General features: G+C 34.7%; 1 protein-coding gene across 3 annotated transcripts in view; it reads right to left on the bottom strand.

Annotated features, from left to right (window-relative positions):
- The window catches only part of TMTC2 (transmembrane O-mannosyltransferase targeting cadherins 2), a 455,593-nt gene that overhangs the window by 142,532 nt on the left and 292,472 nt on the right, over positions 1-20,589 (bottom strand). For all 3 annotated transcript variants that reach the window (XM_074007499.1, XM_005571660.4, XM_065524634.1), the window contains one exon: positions 10,823-10,944. In XM_074007499.1, coding sequence (XP_073863600.1) covers positions 10,823-10,944 — 122 coding nt within the window. The remainder of the gene's footprint in view (positions 1-10,822; positions 10,945-20,589) is intronic.

The following is a 20,589-nucleotide window of genomic DNA, read 5'->3' as shown; positions in this document are numbered from 1 at the left end:
CTCTACCACAAGTATGGTTATTACCATGCAGACTGAATTACAGTATATGCTCAAGAATGTACCTCATCCTATCACTTTTGACAAAGAGCCTCAATTATGTTGTAGAAATGAGAGTCCTGCAATTTTAAGCCTTTAAAAAGAATTATGCCTTCCACTGTGAGAAGAAATCAATTACTAGGCAGGTAAATGCTCAGGTGCTCTGGCTCCAATCCAACATTCCACCGGTTAAATGTTTACCAGATAAAGGTCAAGCCAATTCAATCAGGTCTCCCATGCCTTTCACCCTCACCCCTTTCAGTGTGGAGTATCATAATGGCTCCTTCAAAACTTCACATTTGAGGAAAACTATATACATCACATTTAAATTAAAAATTCAGCTGTAAACTCCACTATTTTCTGTCACATATACAAATACTTAAATCCTTTTTAACAGTAGCAATGTTAAAATTCTTTTCATTTAAAAATATACACAGAAAATACATTTTCTTTTCAGAACTGTATTAGATGAAAAATCTAAAAACTGAATGAAGGTTTCTTTTGAAAATGTTTTTATGCATTTTGAAGTCAGGCATTTATGTGCATGAGGTACCACATATGTATATTTTAGCATAATAGACAAAAAGCTAAAGAGCAATTTTAAAGGGCCAATGTGGTGGCTCACAACTGTAATACCAGTGCCTTGAGGGATTCAAGAAAGGAGGACGGCTTGAGCCAAGGAGGTGTGGACCGCTACACTCCAGCTCCAGTGACAGAGCAAGACCCTGTCTCAAAAACAAACAAAAACAAACAAAGCAAAGCAATTTAAATAGCACTGCTTTCAGAAAACAGGAGGGAGCCACCTCACAAAACAATCCACCTTATACGTAATATTTAATTATTCATAATGTGAAGAAAACAACAGATGAGGATTTATTCAATGTATCAAGGGATAGATGAAATGAATAAGAAGCTCAGAACTTGGGGAAAATGTGAAGCTGACCCCAGAATTAACTGTGTTTGAAGCAAGTATAATTTTACTAAAAACTAAGGATACACTATATAGCTCTGCAGGCTTCATGTTTTAGGTTGCTGAGCCTCATGGGCCTCAGATATAATACATAAGGTAAACATAAGGGGAAATCACAAAAACCTTATGAACCTGTGAACATGTTCATGGCCAGGAAGGTTTTGAACCTATTTACGAGTGTGCAAAAATGAAGACTTTCACATCTCAGAACAGATGTGGCATCATTTATGTGCATGTGAGTGAGTGTATGTGTGTGTGTGTGTGTGTGTGTGTGTGTATCCAAATGCCATAAGGAAAAAATACAACTTCCTTTTGTAAAAGCATTGGCCCAACTACTTGAGAAGAAATATGTTTGTTTCTAAAAATGCATATTGTCTATACCATCACTCCTAAGAGTAAACATAGGCTTAGACCAGATGCTGTTTTAACAAGGAGTGATACTCAAATGTTCTACTTGATATATTAGAGAAAAATTATCAAGCAAGGAAAACATAAAGCATAAATTAAAAACAGTTTAACTCATGTTAAACTGGTTTTATGCTTTATTATGTGATAGGAGAGTCAATATGATGTAGCAGAAAGAATAACAAGCTGGAAGCTACGAAGTCAAGTATCATAGAGTATCCATGGGGTTTATTTAACAAATGAAAGCTGTAAAATGGGGGGCGGGGGCTGGAATCTTCCAAGTGGTGTGGGATCATGTGCTTATAATAAAAATTAAAGGGTAAGGTAATACAATGAATGTACCTACATAATTGTGCTTTCTGAAACAAAAACGATTTCCACCAGTCACTACTATGGTAGACTGACTTTTATTGTGAATTTCACCGAAATAAAATACATGGAGGCCAAGGGAATGCTGTTAGTCTTTGCATCACCACTGCTTATTAGACAGAAGAGATAGAGTTCAGGCTCAACAAAAATGTGTATCCAATATAAGTTTTTATAAAGGACTGCCTTTTTTTTTTTGGTAAGAAAGCCAAGCTATATTTAAGAAGCATGCCACTTCTCCATGTATATGCCTCCAGTAACATGGGATATCAGAGTACTAGGGATTATGAGGGCTTGAGCCAGCTGGTTATTTAAATTGCATTAAATGACGATGATAGATCAAATACAGAAACCAAATAGACAAGTTAAATAACAACAACAAAATGTGTGAGACGGGCACGGTGGCTCACGCGTGTTGTAATCCTAGCACTTTGGGAGGCCGAGGTGGGCAGATGACTTGAGTCCAGCCTGGCCAACATAGCGGAACCACGGCTCTATTAAAATTAGCCGAGCATGGTAGTGGACACCTGTAGTCCCAGCTACTTCAGAGGATGAAGCATGAGAATTGCTCGAACCCAACAGGTGGAGGTTTCAGTGAGCCAAGATCGTGCCACTGCACTCCAGCCTGGGGCGATAGAGCGAGACCCTGTCCCAAAAATATAAAAAATAAAATTAATTTTTTTTTTTTTTTTTTTTTTTTTGAGACGGAGTCTCGCTCTGTCGCCCAGGCTGGAGTGCAGTGGCCTGATCTCAGCTCACTGCAAGCTCCGCCTCCCGGGTTCACGCCATTCTCCTGCCTCAGCCTCCCGAGTAGCTGGGACTACAGGCGCCCACCACCTCGCCCGGCTAGTTTTTTGTAGTTTTAGTAGAGACGGGGTTTCATCGTGTTAGCCAGGATGGTCTCGATCTCCTGACCTCGTGATCCACCCGTCTCGGCCTCCCAAAGTGCTGGGATTACAGGCTTGAGCCACCGCTCCCGGCCCTAAAAAAATTTTTAAACTGTGTGGACCCCTGGGGAGTTATTAAAAAAATTACAAGTGGGCTTAGCTAGCAGGAACAGAAACAGGGGTAGAGGGCAAATGTGATGAGAAATGAGGTCAACCCCAAATGGCTGATTAGCACCCAAGCAACCTGTTAGAAGCACCCTGCTCACAGCACCCCCTGGACCCAAGCATCCTGTCTGCAAGCATTCAGCCTAAAGCAGCACAACCTTATAAAACTCCCCTCCAGCCCCTGCCTCTTTGCAAACAGCAGACAGCCTTTCCTCCGCTGTCTTGCCCATTGCTCCCTTGCAATGTATCTCCCCCATTTCTCTAAATAAACCTGTCCTTCTAAACTCATTAATGTCTTGGTAAATTCCTTTACTACCCGCACGCCAGCCTCAGAGAGTGACTATTTGACTATGACAAAATGTAAGTTAACTTAAAAGCAATACACAATTGACCCTTGAACAATGTGAGGGTTAGAGGGACCAACCCTCATGCCGGTGAAAATGTACATATAACTTTTGACTCCTCCAAAACTTAACTACTAATAGCCTGTGTTTGTGTGCATAAATTTTGATAAATTTTAACTTTGTATAATAGACTTGTGTATATCTTATGGTAGTAAATGATGGAGTAGTGTTTCCATATATTTTATGTATTTATGACACATCTAACTTTATAAAAAGTTATTCAATATATCTAGGCTATGAAGTTTGTCTGCATGTTTTTTTAAATTGTTGCAAATCTCCAAAAAATTTTCCAACGTATTTATTGAAAAGAAAACTGTGTAAAAGTAGACTTGCACAGTTCAAACTTGTGTTGTTCAAGGGTCAACAAATCTTATTTATTTCTAAATAAATAAACAAAAAGCTGGCCCAGTGCGGTGGCTCACGCCTATAACCCCAGCACTTTGGGAGGCCGAGGCGGGCAGATCATGAGGTCAGGAGTTCAAGACCAGCCTGGCCAATATGGTGAAACCCTGTCTCCACTAAAAATACAAAAAGTAGCCAGGCGTGGTGGCACGCACCTGTAGTCCCAGGTACTCGGGAGGCTGAGGCAGAAGAATGGCTTGAGGGGAGGCAGAGGTTGCAGTAAGCCGAGATCACGCCACTGCACTCCAGCCTGGGCGACAGAGTGAGACTCTGTCTCAAAAATAAATAAATAAATAAATAAATAAATAAATAAATAAATAAATAAAGCTAACTTTTCCAGCAAAGCAGCACATATATGTAGATATAGCTGAAATTGTCTCATGTGGCCTTTAATGCCAAAGAATTTGAGTATTTTAATTTGTATTGCTCCTGAGACTATCAGGCAAAAGAAATAGCTCTAATGATGATTTCTACTAAGTGACATACAAAAGTAGAATAAAAGCCTGATACAATTTGGAGATTCCTGCGTCACTTAGTGACGGCAAGTAGAATAATCATAAGACTGATACTAGAAAACAGATGCATATTTGGAGTAGAAGGAAGATCCTTAAAAATGAACTATCAGATTCATTATGCTTCAGAGTAAAAATAATACAATAACTCTATTAGCCCCGAACTGATAAATCATAAAGTTTAGGTACAGCAACTTCATATAAAGGCTTAGATGAATATATTATAGTGATCAAACTTCCTTCTATATTTTCACCCAATATTTCAGTAGCATGATATATGTGACATTATGCCTTCCCTTTTTCATAGAATAAATTTAGCAACTTGAATTTTATATATCCATAATAATTATTCAATCAGATTAACAGGAAAAATTACCGTTTGTTCTGAACTAGCTCCAATCAAAACATGTCTGTGCAGTAATTATAATAAACAAACAAACAAAAAAACAACCCAAATATTGGTCAGCTCCCAAAATGGAAGTAACTCTTCTCTGGAGAGGGTCAAATGAATGAAAAGAAGTCTTAGCTCTAAACAATAATAGCAAAAGGTCCATGGAAACACACTGTATTACATTTCCAGATAAACTACACTGACACCATTTTAGCCTGGGGCATGGGGCTTTTCTGTGGAACCTCCAGTACTTCCACAACTGGAGTTTTATGTAGCCTAATTAACTTTGGCTAGACACAGAAGTCTGGCTCAGTGCTCTCATGCCGTAGCCAAAATAAAGGTTTTCTGTATCAAGAATTACTGTCAGAGTCTCCAGTATCCTTCCTTCTCTCCTACTAACCTGAATCTGGAAAATAAGCTAACAGCCAAGTAACTTTTACTACAATTTAAGTCAACATTAATTTTATTGGCTCACAAAACTGAAAAATATTTGGCTTAAATAAAAAGGACAAAAAGAAAGGAAGACAAAAAATCAAAGTAAGCATGTGCGCACAACTATAGAACCCACACAACCTTAGAAACAACTATAAAACCATTTGAAATACCATTTTAATGGAAATGCTATTCCTTCTTTTCTCTCTTAACGCATGCCCAATTTTAAATTCATGGCATTTGCCCTAGGTAACAAAGTTCAAACAAGGAATAAATCACGATTTTAAGCAGAGCAATTCAAACTCATCTCGTGTTTAGTATTTTAATTGGACATGACATTGGTATGAAATTTCCATATATTTTAAAGAGATGTCACTGGAGCCCAACTATATTTAAACATGGAGGCTACAATGGCTCTAATACAAAACTGTTCTCCAGGATACCCTGAAATGTTTGTATTAGAAGTATAATGTAGGATCTAAAAGTGTCAGTAGCCTGAAACTGAAGTCTTATGTTCATGATCTATCATGCTTAATAATAAAATTCTGTTTAACCACTCAAATTCAACTAGTATCCAAAGGTAGTTTCTAAAAATAAGTTCTAAAAAGAGGATGGGGAATAAGTAGTTACTGAGTAACTAAGTTAAGTTGTAACTCACTAAGTAACTAAGTAGTCAAGTTACTTTTCCAATCTCCAATCAGTTTAATCACAGATACCAAGTGGGAAAAAAACTCCACACTTAAAATTATTTAATGTGGAGAGAAAATTAATGACACTCAGTTCAGAAAACCTTGAAGTTCTATTCAGTTCTACTATTTAGTAGTGAAATGACTTCTGGGGATGTTCCTCAAACCTTTGAAGCTCAGATTCTTCGTAAATAAAAACAGGATAATACTCCCTAAGCGTTGTTATCAAGTTTCTCTTAAATAACACATGTCAAGCACAGGCACTGAAGAGATGCACACCTCTCTTGTGCCCACCTCCCCATCTAGGATTTTTGGAAGATTACTCTATAATCATGCTACCCTCATTCATTTTTTTTTTTTTTTTCCAGCACAGATCACTGAGGATTAAAGCAATGCCTAGCTTGAAGGAATAAGTATCAATACATGTGTTGACCAAATGAAGGGATTAATGAGGGAGTGAGTATTGGGGGAAGGGGGAGAACAAAAACATTAAAAGCCATGTCCCCAGACCTTAAATGACTTATAAAGGAAAAGGCACATGGGTACAGGGATAGTAACTAATACATTGAAATGCCAGATACTGAAGAAATAAAAAGTAAAGACTCACTCCCTGCCCCATATCTAGTGTCAAAAGACAGACACATACCTATGTGTCATTCTATTTGGAAGTGCCCTATTATGAAGATACTGAGACTGGTACTAATGAAGTATAGAGAAAAAACAAAACAATAAAATAACTGCTTAAGAAAGGCAAGACTTCACATAAGAAATAAAATTTGAACAGGCAAAGAGAGGAAAAGGACATTTTTGGCAGAGAAATAAAAGAGGATTTGATCTATAGAATGTGCCAAAGCATTCTGGGAAACCTTAAATCCGTTTGAACTTTTCTAAAGTCTGTAAATATTACACAAATTCTTAAAGAAAAACTTTTTTAAAAGTACTGAGTGAATCATTCCACTGACTATAATAAAAGTACTAATAATCAATTTTTTCTAACATATCTTATAACTCTTATATAAAAGCCTACTCTACAGTCTAAGCCTAATATAGTTGCATTTCATTTCTACATATTTTGCCATCGGTCAGTTTTGATGGAAGAGTGAAAACACCACTCAATTTCTATTCCTCTTCTCTTGAGACTAGCAGCCAATTCCATTTTACAATATATTTAAAGCATTCAGAAGTCAAAATGTGTGGTATTTTCTACCTTTCCAAATTTGATGTTAAGCCAGTGGGCTGTTACCAGGCCAAGAAACCCCAAATTAGACAAAAGCTATCCATAGGGATCAGAAATTTGCCAAATGTCATCATTTAGAAAGAAGCTGTTAAAGATGGTTATGGGGTTTTGGCACTGTGAATTTAAGCCATTCCATAATAGGGTTTGTATTTCATCTAATCAGCAAGTCGGAAACTATAAAAGTCTTGGTGGGGGGGATTAAAAATTTGGATTGTAGTATAGGAGTCTTTCCTTTCCTTCCATATGGTTCAGTAAATTAAAACTTCTAAATCTTAAAAAAAAAAAAAAGCCTCCTGAAAAGAATAAAACAGCCTTTAAAATCATATTTTTGGTACAGGAAGCCTAAGTATTCAGGCTTGAGAATTTTTTTTAGAAAGGTCACATGGTTTCTATATCTAGTACCATGGTCTAAGCATATACAGAATCACGGAAATTTAAGTTTATTTATTTTTTTTCTTTTCTAACTTTTTTTTTTTTTGGGTGGGCTAGAGGCGGGTGGGCAATGAATCAGACATCTGAAACTTTTAGATTTTTTTTGAAGGTGGTCATTTATCAATTTAGTTTAGGTATATTAATTTAACACTTATGTGGAGTTGTGTGAATCACCACACATCACACAGAATCATCGGTACAGAAATGGGAAAAGGTTTTCATAGGGTAAAACAACTTTTCTCAGGTGATTAAACTAGAAGTATATGTAAATAGCAGAAATAGTGACTGTAATCTTCAATTCTTAGTTATTGTTCTTTCCCTTCCTTTGTTCTTTTTCTGTCATTTGGACCACATATTGATTTCTTTCATAATTTCCTCTTTTACGTTCTTTTATGTCCTGATTTTTCGTTCACATATAGGAAGATTTCATTACCTTCATTCTCCTGTCCTCCAAAGGAAAATCATGTTGCTATCATGTCTTTAAATTCTATAAGCTCTTTCTTGCTTTTCTTGGTTTCTTTTTTTCATGGTATCCTGCTTCATAAAATGCTATAAGTTTCTATCTCTACGGATTATTATTTTTTAAAGATTTCTTCTGTTTCCGTAGATTTCCTTCTCCTAATAATTTGTTTTAGTTCCAATCTTTTTAATTTGTGTCTTTCCTGATATGATTGATGATTCTTGGTTGCCCGTTGATGTTTAAGAATGAGTTAATTAATAAAAAGCTGAATCGAGTTCCTAAGGCATAGATATGCATTCTAGATGGAATAGATTCACTGTGTTGTGTCTGGTTTGGGAGTCAGTCATTTACAGGGGACCTCTAAATGTAGGTATTTGAAAACCTTTTCTCTACTGCGATTTAGTTTCTCTAGATCTGAATTCAACAATTTCTTGAGAGGTAAGGTGTCAGCGAAAAGGGTGGGCTGGAAGAAAGGGGGGAAACCCTGTGTTGCTGGTATTCTGCATGGGATAGGGCAGGGGTATTAAGGATCTGAGCACTCCATGGGAAGACCTTCAGTCAGTCCTCTTTTCACTCCCCTCCTCATTCTGCCTTCAACTGTGCATGCTGAGAGAGACCTGACTACTCCATTCATTGGCTGCAATTTACTACCCCATTTTATGTCCCTTAACTCACTCTTTTCTGTGTCAGCTGCCTCCATGTCTTGAGCCTCTCCAGTTTTCTTTTGACGTAAGCCAGATTTCTTTTCATTGTTATCCCATTCCAAAGTTTATTTAGATTTCCATTTCCTTCTCTCAGGCAAGTCAGTTATAATACTTCCAATTGCTTTCTGAGTTGCAAAAATCAGCTGTAATCTCTTATCTATTGAAATCTCTCTTCCCAATCCTATTGTTCCTGTATACTATTCCCTTAATATTTTATTCATTAAAAGCTTAGTCTGATTTGCCCATATGATCACTAATTTCCTTGCCCAGTACTTTTTATGTACCTCACTCCATCATTCCTTATAGATTTGTGTTTTTTGAAGAACATCTCCAGTAACTTCTTCAGCAAAAGGTTTTAGTAGACTAAATTTTATTTAATTTATTGGCTTGGGAATTCCAGGGTCATGTAGGTAAATTCAAAACCCAAAGCTTGGTAAAGGAAGGACAGGAGCAACAAATTCCCAGCAGATACTTTGTCACTCTCCATAGAGATCCCATTCTGAGATAGGCAAACATTCACGCTGCATTATACTTGTAGACAAACTTACATTGTCCTTTCAACTGCAGGTATGAATTTCCCTGCCTTATTTAGGCCTTTAATTCCTGCTTTTCCATTGGCCCAAAGCGTTGTTTCCTATTCTAGAAATAATGAAAACAAGCAAACAAAAATCACCTTCTCACTGGTTTCCACAACCGACCAGTAAATAATCCCAGATGAGCTACAGGACCAGCCTGCTGTTCACTGCACTGGTATTCAGTTACCACTTCATTTCTAGCTCCTAGGAACTTCTCTCACTACTCATGCTCAGTTTAGTGTTAAAAACATATCTGTTATATTTTATTAAGCAGAGCTAAGTATTTTCAGTGGGATATTTTCTAGTTACTTAGTCTACCTATATGATTTTTTAATTTTTTTTTTTTTTTTTTGAGATGTAGTCTCACTCTGTTGTCCAGGCTGGAGTGTAGTGGCATGATCTCGGCTCACTGCAACCTTGACCTTCTGGGTTCAAGCGAGTTGCCTGCCTCAGCCTCCTGAGTAGCTGGGATAGCAGGCATGCATTACCACACCTGGATAATTTTTGTATTTGTAGCAGAGACAGAGTTTCGCTGTGTTGGCCAGGCTGGTCTTGAACTCCTGACCTCAGGTAATCTGCCAGCCTTAACCTCCTAAAGTGTTATATGATTTCTTGAAGAGTATTTTAGTGGTATTTTAGAATGGATACTTGACCATTTTAAGATGGTAGATGGTTATCTACCATCTTCTGTGGAAAGTAAAATGTTACTATTTTCGAAGTAATACAAAAATACTTTTCAATGAATTCACTTAGGAATCATCTTCCTGATCACTTGCTCTATGTTTTTCTAATATTCATTTATGTTTATTAATATTGAAGAGAGATTAGGTACTATAACTAAAATAATACAGATATTTGATTCAGACTAGGACTGTAGCCTAGTTCTATCACTTATTGTCTACTTGAGCTCAGAAAACTTACTTAAACTTTTAAACTAATCAGTATTGTGTAAAATAAATACATTATTATTACTTTGAAATATATGAAATTACCATTTTTATAGGTCATAGTGGTACAATACTAGTAATTTTTTACGCTCCATACTCATGTCACTTTCATGGAATGGTGGCCTCCAAGGGCGCTTATCACATAGTAAGAGGCCATCGGATAGCCCTACTTCTCTTACAGAATGATTTCAATTAGAAGGAATTTCAGCACGCAGAATTTTATACAATGTTGGCTATTTACAATAATCAGATTTAGTTCTAAGTATAGCCAATTTGGGGCTAACACTGGTTTGCAGAATATAATATTTACGCAAATATCATTATTAGAACAAATTCATTAAGTAATTCCATATTTGGGATTCTCCATTTATATTTTTTTCCATTAAGTTACATCAAAGATCATGGCATCTCACATCTTTTCTGTTTGTTTTGGTTTTTTTTAATTCTTTTAAAACTTTTCTATAGGTGCATAGTAGGTATATATATTTATGGGATACAGGAGATGTTTTGATACAGGGATGATATGGACATCTCACATCTTATCTAGACCAAGATGTGAGATACAGACATCTCACATCTTATCTAGACCAAGATGTGAGATACAGACATCTCACATCTTATCTAGACCAAACCTCACAGGCAAAGTAACACATTTTTCTATATTTTCTGTACAGGGTTCTAACTTAGTATCACTACCATTACATCCCTAACAGCTGAGGTAACTGGCTCTAAAACAGTACCTCAAACCCCATCTATAGCAGTCTGCGTGGAGAAAACCAAGTTTTGAAGACCAAGGAAGGCAGTTACTCACTGTTAGAGCTAGCAGCTTCCCATAGGTGAGATGAGCAGGGATGTGGTCAGTCTTGGATCTCAGTGATTCCATATACCAATGCTCTGCTTCGGGGAGTTTGCTTAAACGCATATACGCTTCACCTGGAAAGAGAATTAATCATGAAGATCAAAGGGAGGATACAGCTTTCCACATTATTTGCAACAGCATCGTAGTCATCATCATATTGTGTGGAATTTCAGATGCTGTGGCAAGTATTTTCGTTCATGTTCTCATCTGATTCCCAAAGAAGTCATCATGATTCCCATTTTGCAGATGAAAAATCATGTGCTTGGAAAATGAAGTAAAATGGCTCAAGTAAAAAATTTAGTAAGTAGTAAAGCTTTGATTTTTAACATAGAACATCTGATTCCCAGACATATGTCCTTTGTCATTTCTTTTCCTTTTTGAGAGCGATTGAGAGCTATATTTGTTCTTTATTCTTTTGTTCTTTTTTATTCACATTCATTTATTCCTTTAGAAATTCAAGTATTTATAGAATAACGAAATGGAGAGCCTTATAAAGGAACTATAAGAAAAAAGTGTGAGATTCTATCCACAAAGGACTTACCTTTTTGAGAAAGAGTAATTGAAAGAGTTAAAAATATATTTAGATTAAACACTGCTGCTAATTTCCTTAAATAAACTATTTGAATTTTATATGTTAATAAGTAAATTAAGGCCAGGCGAGGGGGCTCATGCCTGTAATCCCAGCACTTTGGAAGGCCAAGGCAGGCAGATAGCTTGAGTCTAGGAATTAGGGACCAGCCTGGGCAACATGGTGAAACTCCATCTCTGAAAACATTAGGTGGGCATGGTGTCGTGTGCCTGTAGTCTCAGCTACTCAGGAGGCTGAGGCAGGAGGATCACCTGATCCTGGGGAGATCAAGGCTACGGTGAGCCCTGATCGCACTACTGCACTCAAGCCTGGGTGAAAGAATGAGACACTCTCAAACAATGAAATTATTTTAATTAATTAAATAATTAAATTATTAATACAATTAATTCGGTAAATAAAATTTACCAGTTTCATTTGGAAAATCCAATAAACAGACAACAATGATCAAGTATGCCCAGCACTACATACAACATGAGTGTGAGGCATTTTGGCCATGAGTCATTACTCTCTAATAATATATATTTTATCTACCAAACAGCATTTTACTAACAGCCAAGCAGGATAAAAAAGTTGGAAATAAAGCCAAAAGTATACCAGCTGCCTATGAATTATCATTCCCCTTTCCCTTATATGATTATATGGTAAACAAAATATTCAACTGATGCAAAAATTGTATTTTAAGATAATTTATATATTTAAGTTACATACTGTAGTTTTACTAAGCACTGCAAATGCAGAGACACTACTCAGTTTCTGAGACCAAGCAGTAAACTGGTAACTTGCATTATTCTCCAGACAGACCTTTATATATAAGCATAAGTAATCATAATCATGATAGCTTTTTCTTTTAGAGGCGTAATCAGAGGCTTTTCGTAAATGAATTACCCACATTGGATGTACATTTTTTGCTTCAAAGGAAGAACTCATTCCCTTTGCTTTAATCATATTCAACTTGTATTACTATGGTATTGTAAATACAAATATGTTTGACAAAGTGAATTGGTTTGAGTCTCTTGATCTTTTGAATGCCCTTAGTTTTGCTGGATAGTGAAAAATATTGGTAACAAATAATACACAGTATGCACAAAAATATACATTTTTACCCACTCACACATATCGATGTTTCTCTAGTTCGATGAACAATCCTTAAACAATATTATCATAAAAATGATAGCTGAAAAATGTTTTTTTTTTCCCTCAAAGTTTAAAACATCTGCACTTAAGAAGTTGGTACAATTATATGTCTAAGGAAAGACAAAAGAAATACTGAAGCAAAGATCAAAGACTAGAATAAAATACACAAAAATGCTGTAATTGTTAAAATGATAGATTATAAACTGATTTTTTAAAAATTTCCATAAATTTCTATAATAATTTTATTGTTTCTATTTTCATATCTTTATAAACACTAACACACTGTCAGATGGACTTTTTTTTTTGCCACATTGAACTAACAAATGTTTCCAAATAAAGCAAATAATAATTTTTCTTAGGAAAAGTGAATTGCTTTATATTAAAACAACACTATATATAATTTATGTAACAGAAAAGATACACAAACCCTAAAATATTGAAAAATGTAAAGCAATTAATGATAAAACATATCCATATATTTATATCTTAAATTGATTATAAAGCCAGAAGGAATATGGGCCTAAATTACAGGTCCCATACGAAATCAACCTGAAATTCACTTTGGCTCTTCAAGTGCTTACAGGCCAGTGTAAAAAAGTTGTACAACCATTGCATTTAATATAGCTTCTACTTTTCATATAAAAATTTAACTGATTTTCAGAATAACAGTAGGTCTTCTGTACAGAAAAAGAGTATGAAGATAACCCCAATTCCAGAGCACTTTTGAAATAGAAATCTTTATTATTTTGTTAATATCCAAAAATTATTGCAGAAAGTATACTTGCTTTTTTTCCAAGTCAGAATTCTATCATTATTAAATTCTATTTTAAATAAAATATTATTAATTTGCTCAATAATTAATGACTGGTCCATTTTCTTCAGTAAGAACTCCTAAGCAACTTATTAATTTGTAAAGCTTGTGAGATAAGAAAATATTAAAGGCCATAAATAAGTAATGTAATATATCATGCATCTTGGCAAGTATACGAAAACTGATAAATAACTAGCCTACTCAGGTACTACTTATTACAACTTTGAAGAAATTCATGTAACCATTCATTGTGTCTTAATAATAACCATGATGACTATGATAATAATTGAGTGTTTACTATGGATTACAGTAGCGAGTTACAGGTGACAAATGTCTGATTTATGTTCACCCACTCCTCTTACTCCACACATTTGGGCATGTAGAATTTGTTCTTACTTAGCCTCCCAAGTGACCTTAACACATTGCCCCACTCAACCATTACCAATTGATCGAAGTACATTTGCAAGATGAAACAGTTTTGCAATCTCCATATTAGTTGCTTTATAAATGTATCTCATTGCTTACCAAGGAATGTCACTATTTGGATTTTACAGATGGAAAAAATTGAGAAGCAGAGAGGCTAAATTATACACTCAAAATCATGAGTATGTAACATGGTAGAACTGCAGTTTAAACTCAGGATTACCTGACCTTAACACATTGCCTTCACCGGCTAATAGAAAATAGTCATAAACTTTCCAAATCCCCAGCTCAGGTGAGAATTATGCTCTCTGTTTCTCACTCAAAGAAAATTATTTTCTAGCTTGTGATACATCAGCCAGCCCATTCATTTCACTTGCCTTGGGCTTATCTATTGAATTAAGAGAATAAGGAAGAGCAATGGTAATCTATGACTGACCTTTAAAAATGCTTTCTACGTATACGTAATTCAATTCTTAAGAGGGAAATATGTGACACTTTAGTTCTAAGTCTATAATATGTATTTTAGTTCTAAGGCTAACCTTAACACAAAAAGGGTGTATATAAGTGGTAATAAAATCAAGATGCAAAACCTAAAATGCAAAAAAAAAAAAAAAAAAAGATTGTGGATAACTTAAATGTTTTAAAAAAGGTAGCTCAATAAAGATTTAAGCAACAAACACTATAAGAACAAGTACTTGCTATATCCCTGACACTGGCAAGGTTAAGAGCTTTACATTTCTCATTTCTAATCCTAGAAAGAGGATGGAATACCCATTTTATGAATGAAGACAAAGGCTCAGGAATGATCAGTGACATGCACAAGGACAGTTAATAATCATATCCTAAAATGATTTAATGGCTTCTAAACCACGATTTTTCCCCATTACATCAAGCTGCCTGCCATATAAAATTTATTATTTACCGAGTACCTACTAACATCTTAAATACATTATTTTCTACCTTTACATTATCCCGACACTGTCATTATCAATCTCATTTTACAAATGAACCGACTATGCTTCGGAGAGCTTAACAAACTTACTCAAGATTTTTTTTTTTTTCTTTTTTTTTTTTTTTTTTTTTTTTTAAAGAGCAAATGTCAAATTCAGGATTCAGATTAGAGTTTTCTCTGGCTCGTTCCACTATACCATTCTACACAAATACTATACAAAGTATTCAGAAAGGGAATAAAATATTTAATAACTGCAAAAAGTACCATCAGTGCATTTGGTGTTAGGACACAGTGGTATACATGGGATCCTACAAGTGCTAAAATCATAAAAATTCCATAAAGGAAATGGCCACAGGAAAAGAAAGTTCAATAAATTCAATAAGGAAGGAAACGTAGACACTTGGTCGGGAATAGGACAGGAGATAAAGGTTAAGTCATATTCTCTGGTACTGTAATTTTTCTTAACTTACAATAATAGAAAAAAATGTTTATGGTGCCCAGGAGGAAAGAAACAACGGTGACTATTTTCCTTTCTCATTCTGTAAGAAATGACATAATAAAGGTACTTTCATAAGAATGAGAAGATATGCTGTGCGATGATATAGTGATCAGGTTCATCACCTAGATTTATTTCCAATTCACTCACAGACAAAAGGAATTATTTGGATGTCTCCAGGCTGGCTTCAGGCAGACATAAACCGTTTCAGATGTAGAACAAATAATGTCACTCTCTCTCCCTAAAAAGCCCCAGGTCTAAATAACCCAAGCAAAGGCTCTCCTTAAGGAAAGAATGTTGGGTTGCTGATGATGTAATAGTCTACATCTCACTGACTCTTATGTTTCAAATTACTGGACAGCTCCTGCTTGCAGATAAAGAATAGAGCATGTAGTGGGAATTATTATTAAGACTCAGTATAGATTTCCTAATTTTTAAAGAAACTTATGTGAAAAGTAATTATCCCTTCCTCAACTCCTACAGTAATTGTTAAATGCCTTTTTAAAAAACTCTTGAAAATATATCTTGCACATAAATCCAGGTTAACCAACATGAACAACGCATATGATGGTGTACATAAAGGTTAAGTAGATTATCATTTGTTGCTACTTACAATCTAGTGACGAAGAAATAATTTATCGGTGTTCCCCAAAGTTTGCTTGTAGGTGCAAATGAAACAAAAACAACAAAAACCTTTTGATAAATGTGGTATGTATGAATTTGATTTAATATGTGTTAAAAATGTGGTAACACAGACATCGTGCTACAGAATGAAGAAAAATATTAAGTGATACCTCAGATAGTAAGTGGCTGTGGGCAAAATTATGACACTGCTAGAGTGATGTGTACGTGACTGACATGCAGACAGCAACAAATTGCATACACCAACCTATAATTCAAAAAGTTATACAAGTTTTAGAACTGTCTTTATTAAAATGCTGTAAGACAAGCTCATGGGGGAAAAAGCCTATTTTTCTAAAGGACTCACAAAAATTATAACCTTTTTTCCCCTAGTCTCTAAAGAATAGGGACACTTATAAAATGGTCCCAACTGATTTCTAGCAGGCTTCCAGCCCCTAATACACTGAAAGCATCTCATTGCCAGTACTGCTAATTTTAGGATGCTCTGCTGGAAAATCAGGCATTTTTATCTTAATTGGGCTCTCCAAGGAGTTTGAGAACTTAGCTGGTTGCTAAGGTATTCATTCCATTTTTAAGTAATGCTTATTTTCCTTCTAAGATATCAGGTTTATTTTTGGTGGTTTTAATAATGAATTTCTTTTTTATGTGCTGGTCATTTTTCTTTTAATGAGCACTTTTAGCAATTTTCAGGTTTGCTATGATAAGTTCCCTTTTATAGGTTACTTTTAATTTGTTCCTTAGGAACTAATTTGGCAATACAATTTTAAAATAAAATAAGTACACTTTAATTAATTGATTGATGAACTTGGTTTATCTACCTATTGCAATTATTCATAATTATGATCCAGCACTGAGTTATGAATTACATACCAAAATAACAAGATGGTTATAGAACATGAAGCAGATTTAACTCAAATAAGACTACCTCAAGACACGTCATAATTCAATTCCCAAAGGTCAAAGATAAAGAAAGGATCCTAAAAGCAGCAAGAGAAAAGAAACAAGTAACATAGAGTGGAGTTCTAATATGTGAGGCAGCAGACTTCAGTGGAGGCTGGGAGTGGCATGACACATTTAAAGTGCTGAAGGGAAAAAAACATACACACAAAATGCTTGTATCCTAGAATAGTAGATCCAGTGAAAATATCATTCAAACATGAAGGAGAAATAGATTGTTCCAGACAAAAGCTGAGGGATTTAATCAATACCAGACTTGTCCTACAAGAAATGCTAAAGGAAGTCCTTCAATCTAAATGAAAAGGACCTTTATAAGCAATAAGAAATCATTTGAAAGTACAAAAATCACTGGTAGTAGTAAGCACACAGAAAAACACAGAATTTTATAAAATTGCAATTGTGGTACATAATTAAGTAGTACATAATTTCTCATATCTTGAGTGGAAAGACTGAAAAATGAAGCAATCAAAACAAATAACTACAACAATCAAGACATGCACAGTATAAGACATAAACAGAAAGAATTAAAAGTTAAAAAACAGGAGGGTGAAATTTAAAGTGTAGGGTTATCATTCATTTTCTATTTTCTTGTTCATTAATTTTTTGCTCTCAGTGGTAAGTTGTCATCAGTTTAAAATAATGGGTTATAAAATATTATTTGCAAGCTTCATTGTAACCTCAGACTAAAATCATATAAAAGATACACAAAAAATAAAAAGCAAGAAATTAAAATACACAACCAGAGAAAATCACCTTCACTAAAAGAAGACAGGAAGGAAGAAAAAAGACCACAAAATAACCAGCAAACAACAAAATGACAAGAGTAAGTCCTTACTTATAAATAATAATATTGCATATAAATGGACTAAATTCTCCAATAAAAACAGGAGTGGCTGAATAAAAAAAAAAAAACAAAACTCAACAATCTGTTGCATAAAAGCACACTTCACCTATAAAGACACACATAGACTGAAAATAAAGGGATGGAAAAAGATATTCCATGCAAATGGAAAGCAAAAAAGAGCAGGAGTAGCTATACTTACACCAGACAAAATAGATTTCAAGACAAAATCTATAAAAACAGACCAGGAGGGTCATTATATAATGATATATGTATCAATTCAGCAAGAGGATATAACAATTGTAAATATATATGCACCCAACACTGGAGAACCCAGATACATAAACCATGTATTATTAGGGCTAGAGAGATAGACCCCAATACAATAATAGCTGAAGGCTTCAAACCTAATTTTCTGCATCGGGCAGACCATCCAGACAGAAAGTCAACAAAGAAAGACTGAACTTAATTTGTACTATAGAGCAAATGAATCTAATAGACATTTACAGAACATTTCTTGCAATGGTTGCTGAATACACATTTTTCACTGCAGCAAATGGATCATTTTCAAGAATAGACCACATATTATGCCACAAAGCAGTCTTAGAAAAACTAAAAAAACCCTGAAATTATATCAAGTATATTCTCTGATCACAATGGAAAAAAACTAGAAATCAATAACAAGAGAAATTTTGAAAACTACATACACACATGGAAATTAAACATATATACCAAAACAGTATTTTAGATGGCTTGGTTTTGAATTCGCATTTTGCCATTAATAGCTGTATGTTTTAGAAAAATGAGTGATTTCACAGGTCCTCAGTTTTATCATTTACAACATCAAGGGCTAAGAATAAATAACTACATACTCCCCAAAATAGGATAATCATCTGTAGGTTCACCAGTGCTCAGATATTTATATATGTTCATTTCATAAAGAGGTAAAAATATCCTAGTTGGTTTTAAATATCCTGTCTCTTCGGGCACATCACGAGGTGAGGAAATCGAGACTATCCTGGCTAACACGGTGAAACCCAGTCTCTACTAAAAAATACAAAAAGCTAGCCGGGCGAGGTGGCAGGCGCCTGTAGTCCCAACTACTCGGGAGGCTGAGGCAGGAGAATGGCGTAAACCCGGGAGGCGGAGCTTGCAGTGAGCTGAGATCTGGCCACAGCACTCCAGCCTGGGCGACAGAGCAAGACTCCGTCTCAAAAGAATAAAAAAAAAAAAAAAAAAAAAAATCCTGTCTCTTTCTTAATTTTTAGTTGATCTACTCAAGATTGGCTGCATCTAGATCAAGTCTTGGTTATTCCATTTAATAGTTATAATTCTAAATGTCTAATGATAAAATTTATATATATAAATATATTAGAAATATATATAAATATATATAACTATATATAAATATATATAAATATATAATTTTTATAAGACACACAATTTTTATATATTTTTCTGTCTTCCAACCTGAGTCCAGAAAGCTTTGGCTCCAGAGTGTTCGATAAATAGCTGACAAATAATTGATCATATCATGTACCTACTTGAATTTAGGTGTTACATTTTTTTTACTAAGTATGCCCTTGAAGATAAATTTCCAAATAATTCTTTTTTTCTAGAACCTGCAGTCTGATGGAGCCGTATGACATGAGTGATTATATTAAGAGTTTGACTTGCTGTAATTTTAATCATTTTTTAATTCACAGTGTTTAGAAGCATTAGAAACACTACTAGAAACATTAGCGAGTCTGCCTTTTTAAAAATGTATTTATGCCACAAACCTGATGTACCTTTTAGTAGTCAAATATTGTGAATCTCTTCTATCTCCATCTCAATATTTTTGTCATTTTATTCGTATAAAAATAACACCATCTAGTTGCCCCAGATATATTGCTTCTGATTGGAAATCCTTTAGTGGCTACTGTACAGTAGTATTGAAAGTAAAATGTAATATTATCCAAGTCTTAATTTGAGAAAAGTTAGGAAAAGGTTCAACATGCAACTCTCCAAGTCCTATAGCATTAAATTTAAGGGGAAACTCTTGGAAGTCTGAAAGTGTAGTTTTAAAGCAAACACAAGAAATACAGGGAGAAAAAATATGTGTTTCATTAAGGAATAACACTAATTGTTAAGAAGTAGGTTAAACTTCAGTGAAACTTTTCAAAGTTCCTCATTTCTAATATAAGGTCATGTACTGGAAACATCTGATGTTCCATCAAACTTTAACTTGAAAAAAAGCCAGAAGCCTGTGTAAATATTTCTCTATTTGCAACTAGGGATCCTGAATGTCTCCAGGCTAATCAATTTCCTTTATATTTTCAAGGAAATAAATCACTAAAATAATCAATCCACAAATGTCAAAGCCAATTCTCTTAAATGCTCAGAATTTTCAAAAAGTATAGAGTGAGATTGTGTGTGTGCATGCACATGTGTGAGTGTGGTGTGTGTGCATGTTCATGATGAAGTGAGGATGTTTTCCCCCAAAATATAATACTGTCTTCAGGAAAATTAAAATGGAGTAAATAAAATGGCTTAATAAAACTGAGATAATTAGTGAACCCTAGAAACATGCAAAGAAGTGCTAAATAGCATTATTATTTTTTTACAAAGAAAGGTTTATATAGAAAAAAGAATGAGTGAATACTGTACTAGCCTGGAAAGAACAAATGAAAATAGTATTCAGAGAAACAGGAGTTGAATAGTTGCAGGAAAACAATAAATGAAAAAGCACTCTCCTATGAGTCAAAAGATTATAACGGAAGACTTTTCAACTCCACACAGATCTTTTTAGGAATACATTTCATGTGTATTCCTGAGTCAAGCACTGTATCTCCATAATAGGCAATGAATAATTTACTTATATTAAATTGCTAT

This window comes from Macaca fascicularis, chromosome 11 (assembly GCF_037993035.2).
Source record: "Macaca fascicularis isolate 582-1 chromosome 11, T2T-MFA8v1.1".
NCBI classification, from domain to species: Eukaryota; Metazoa; Chordata; class Mammalia; order Primates; family Cercopithecidae; genus Macaca; species Macaca fascicularis.
Note: the sequence above shows the minus strand (reverse complement) of the source record. Positions and strands in the feature narration are given on the sequence as shown.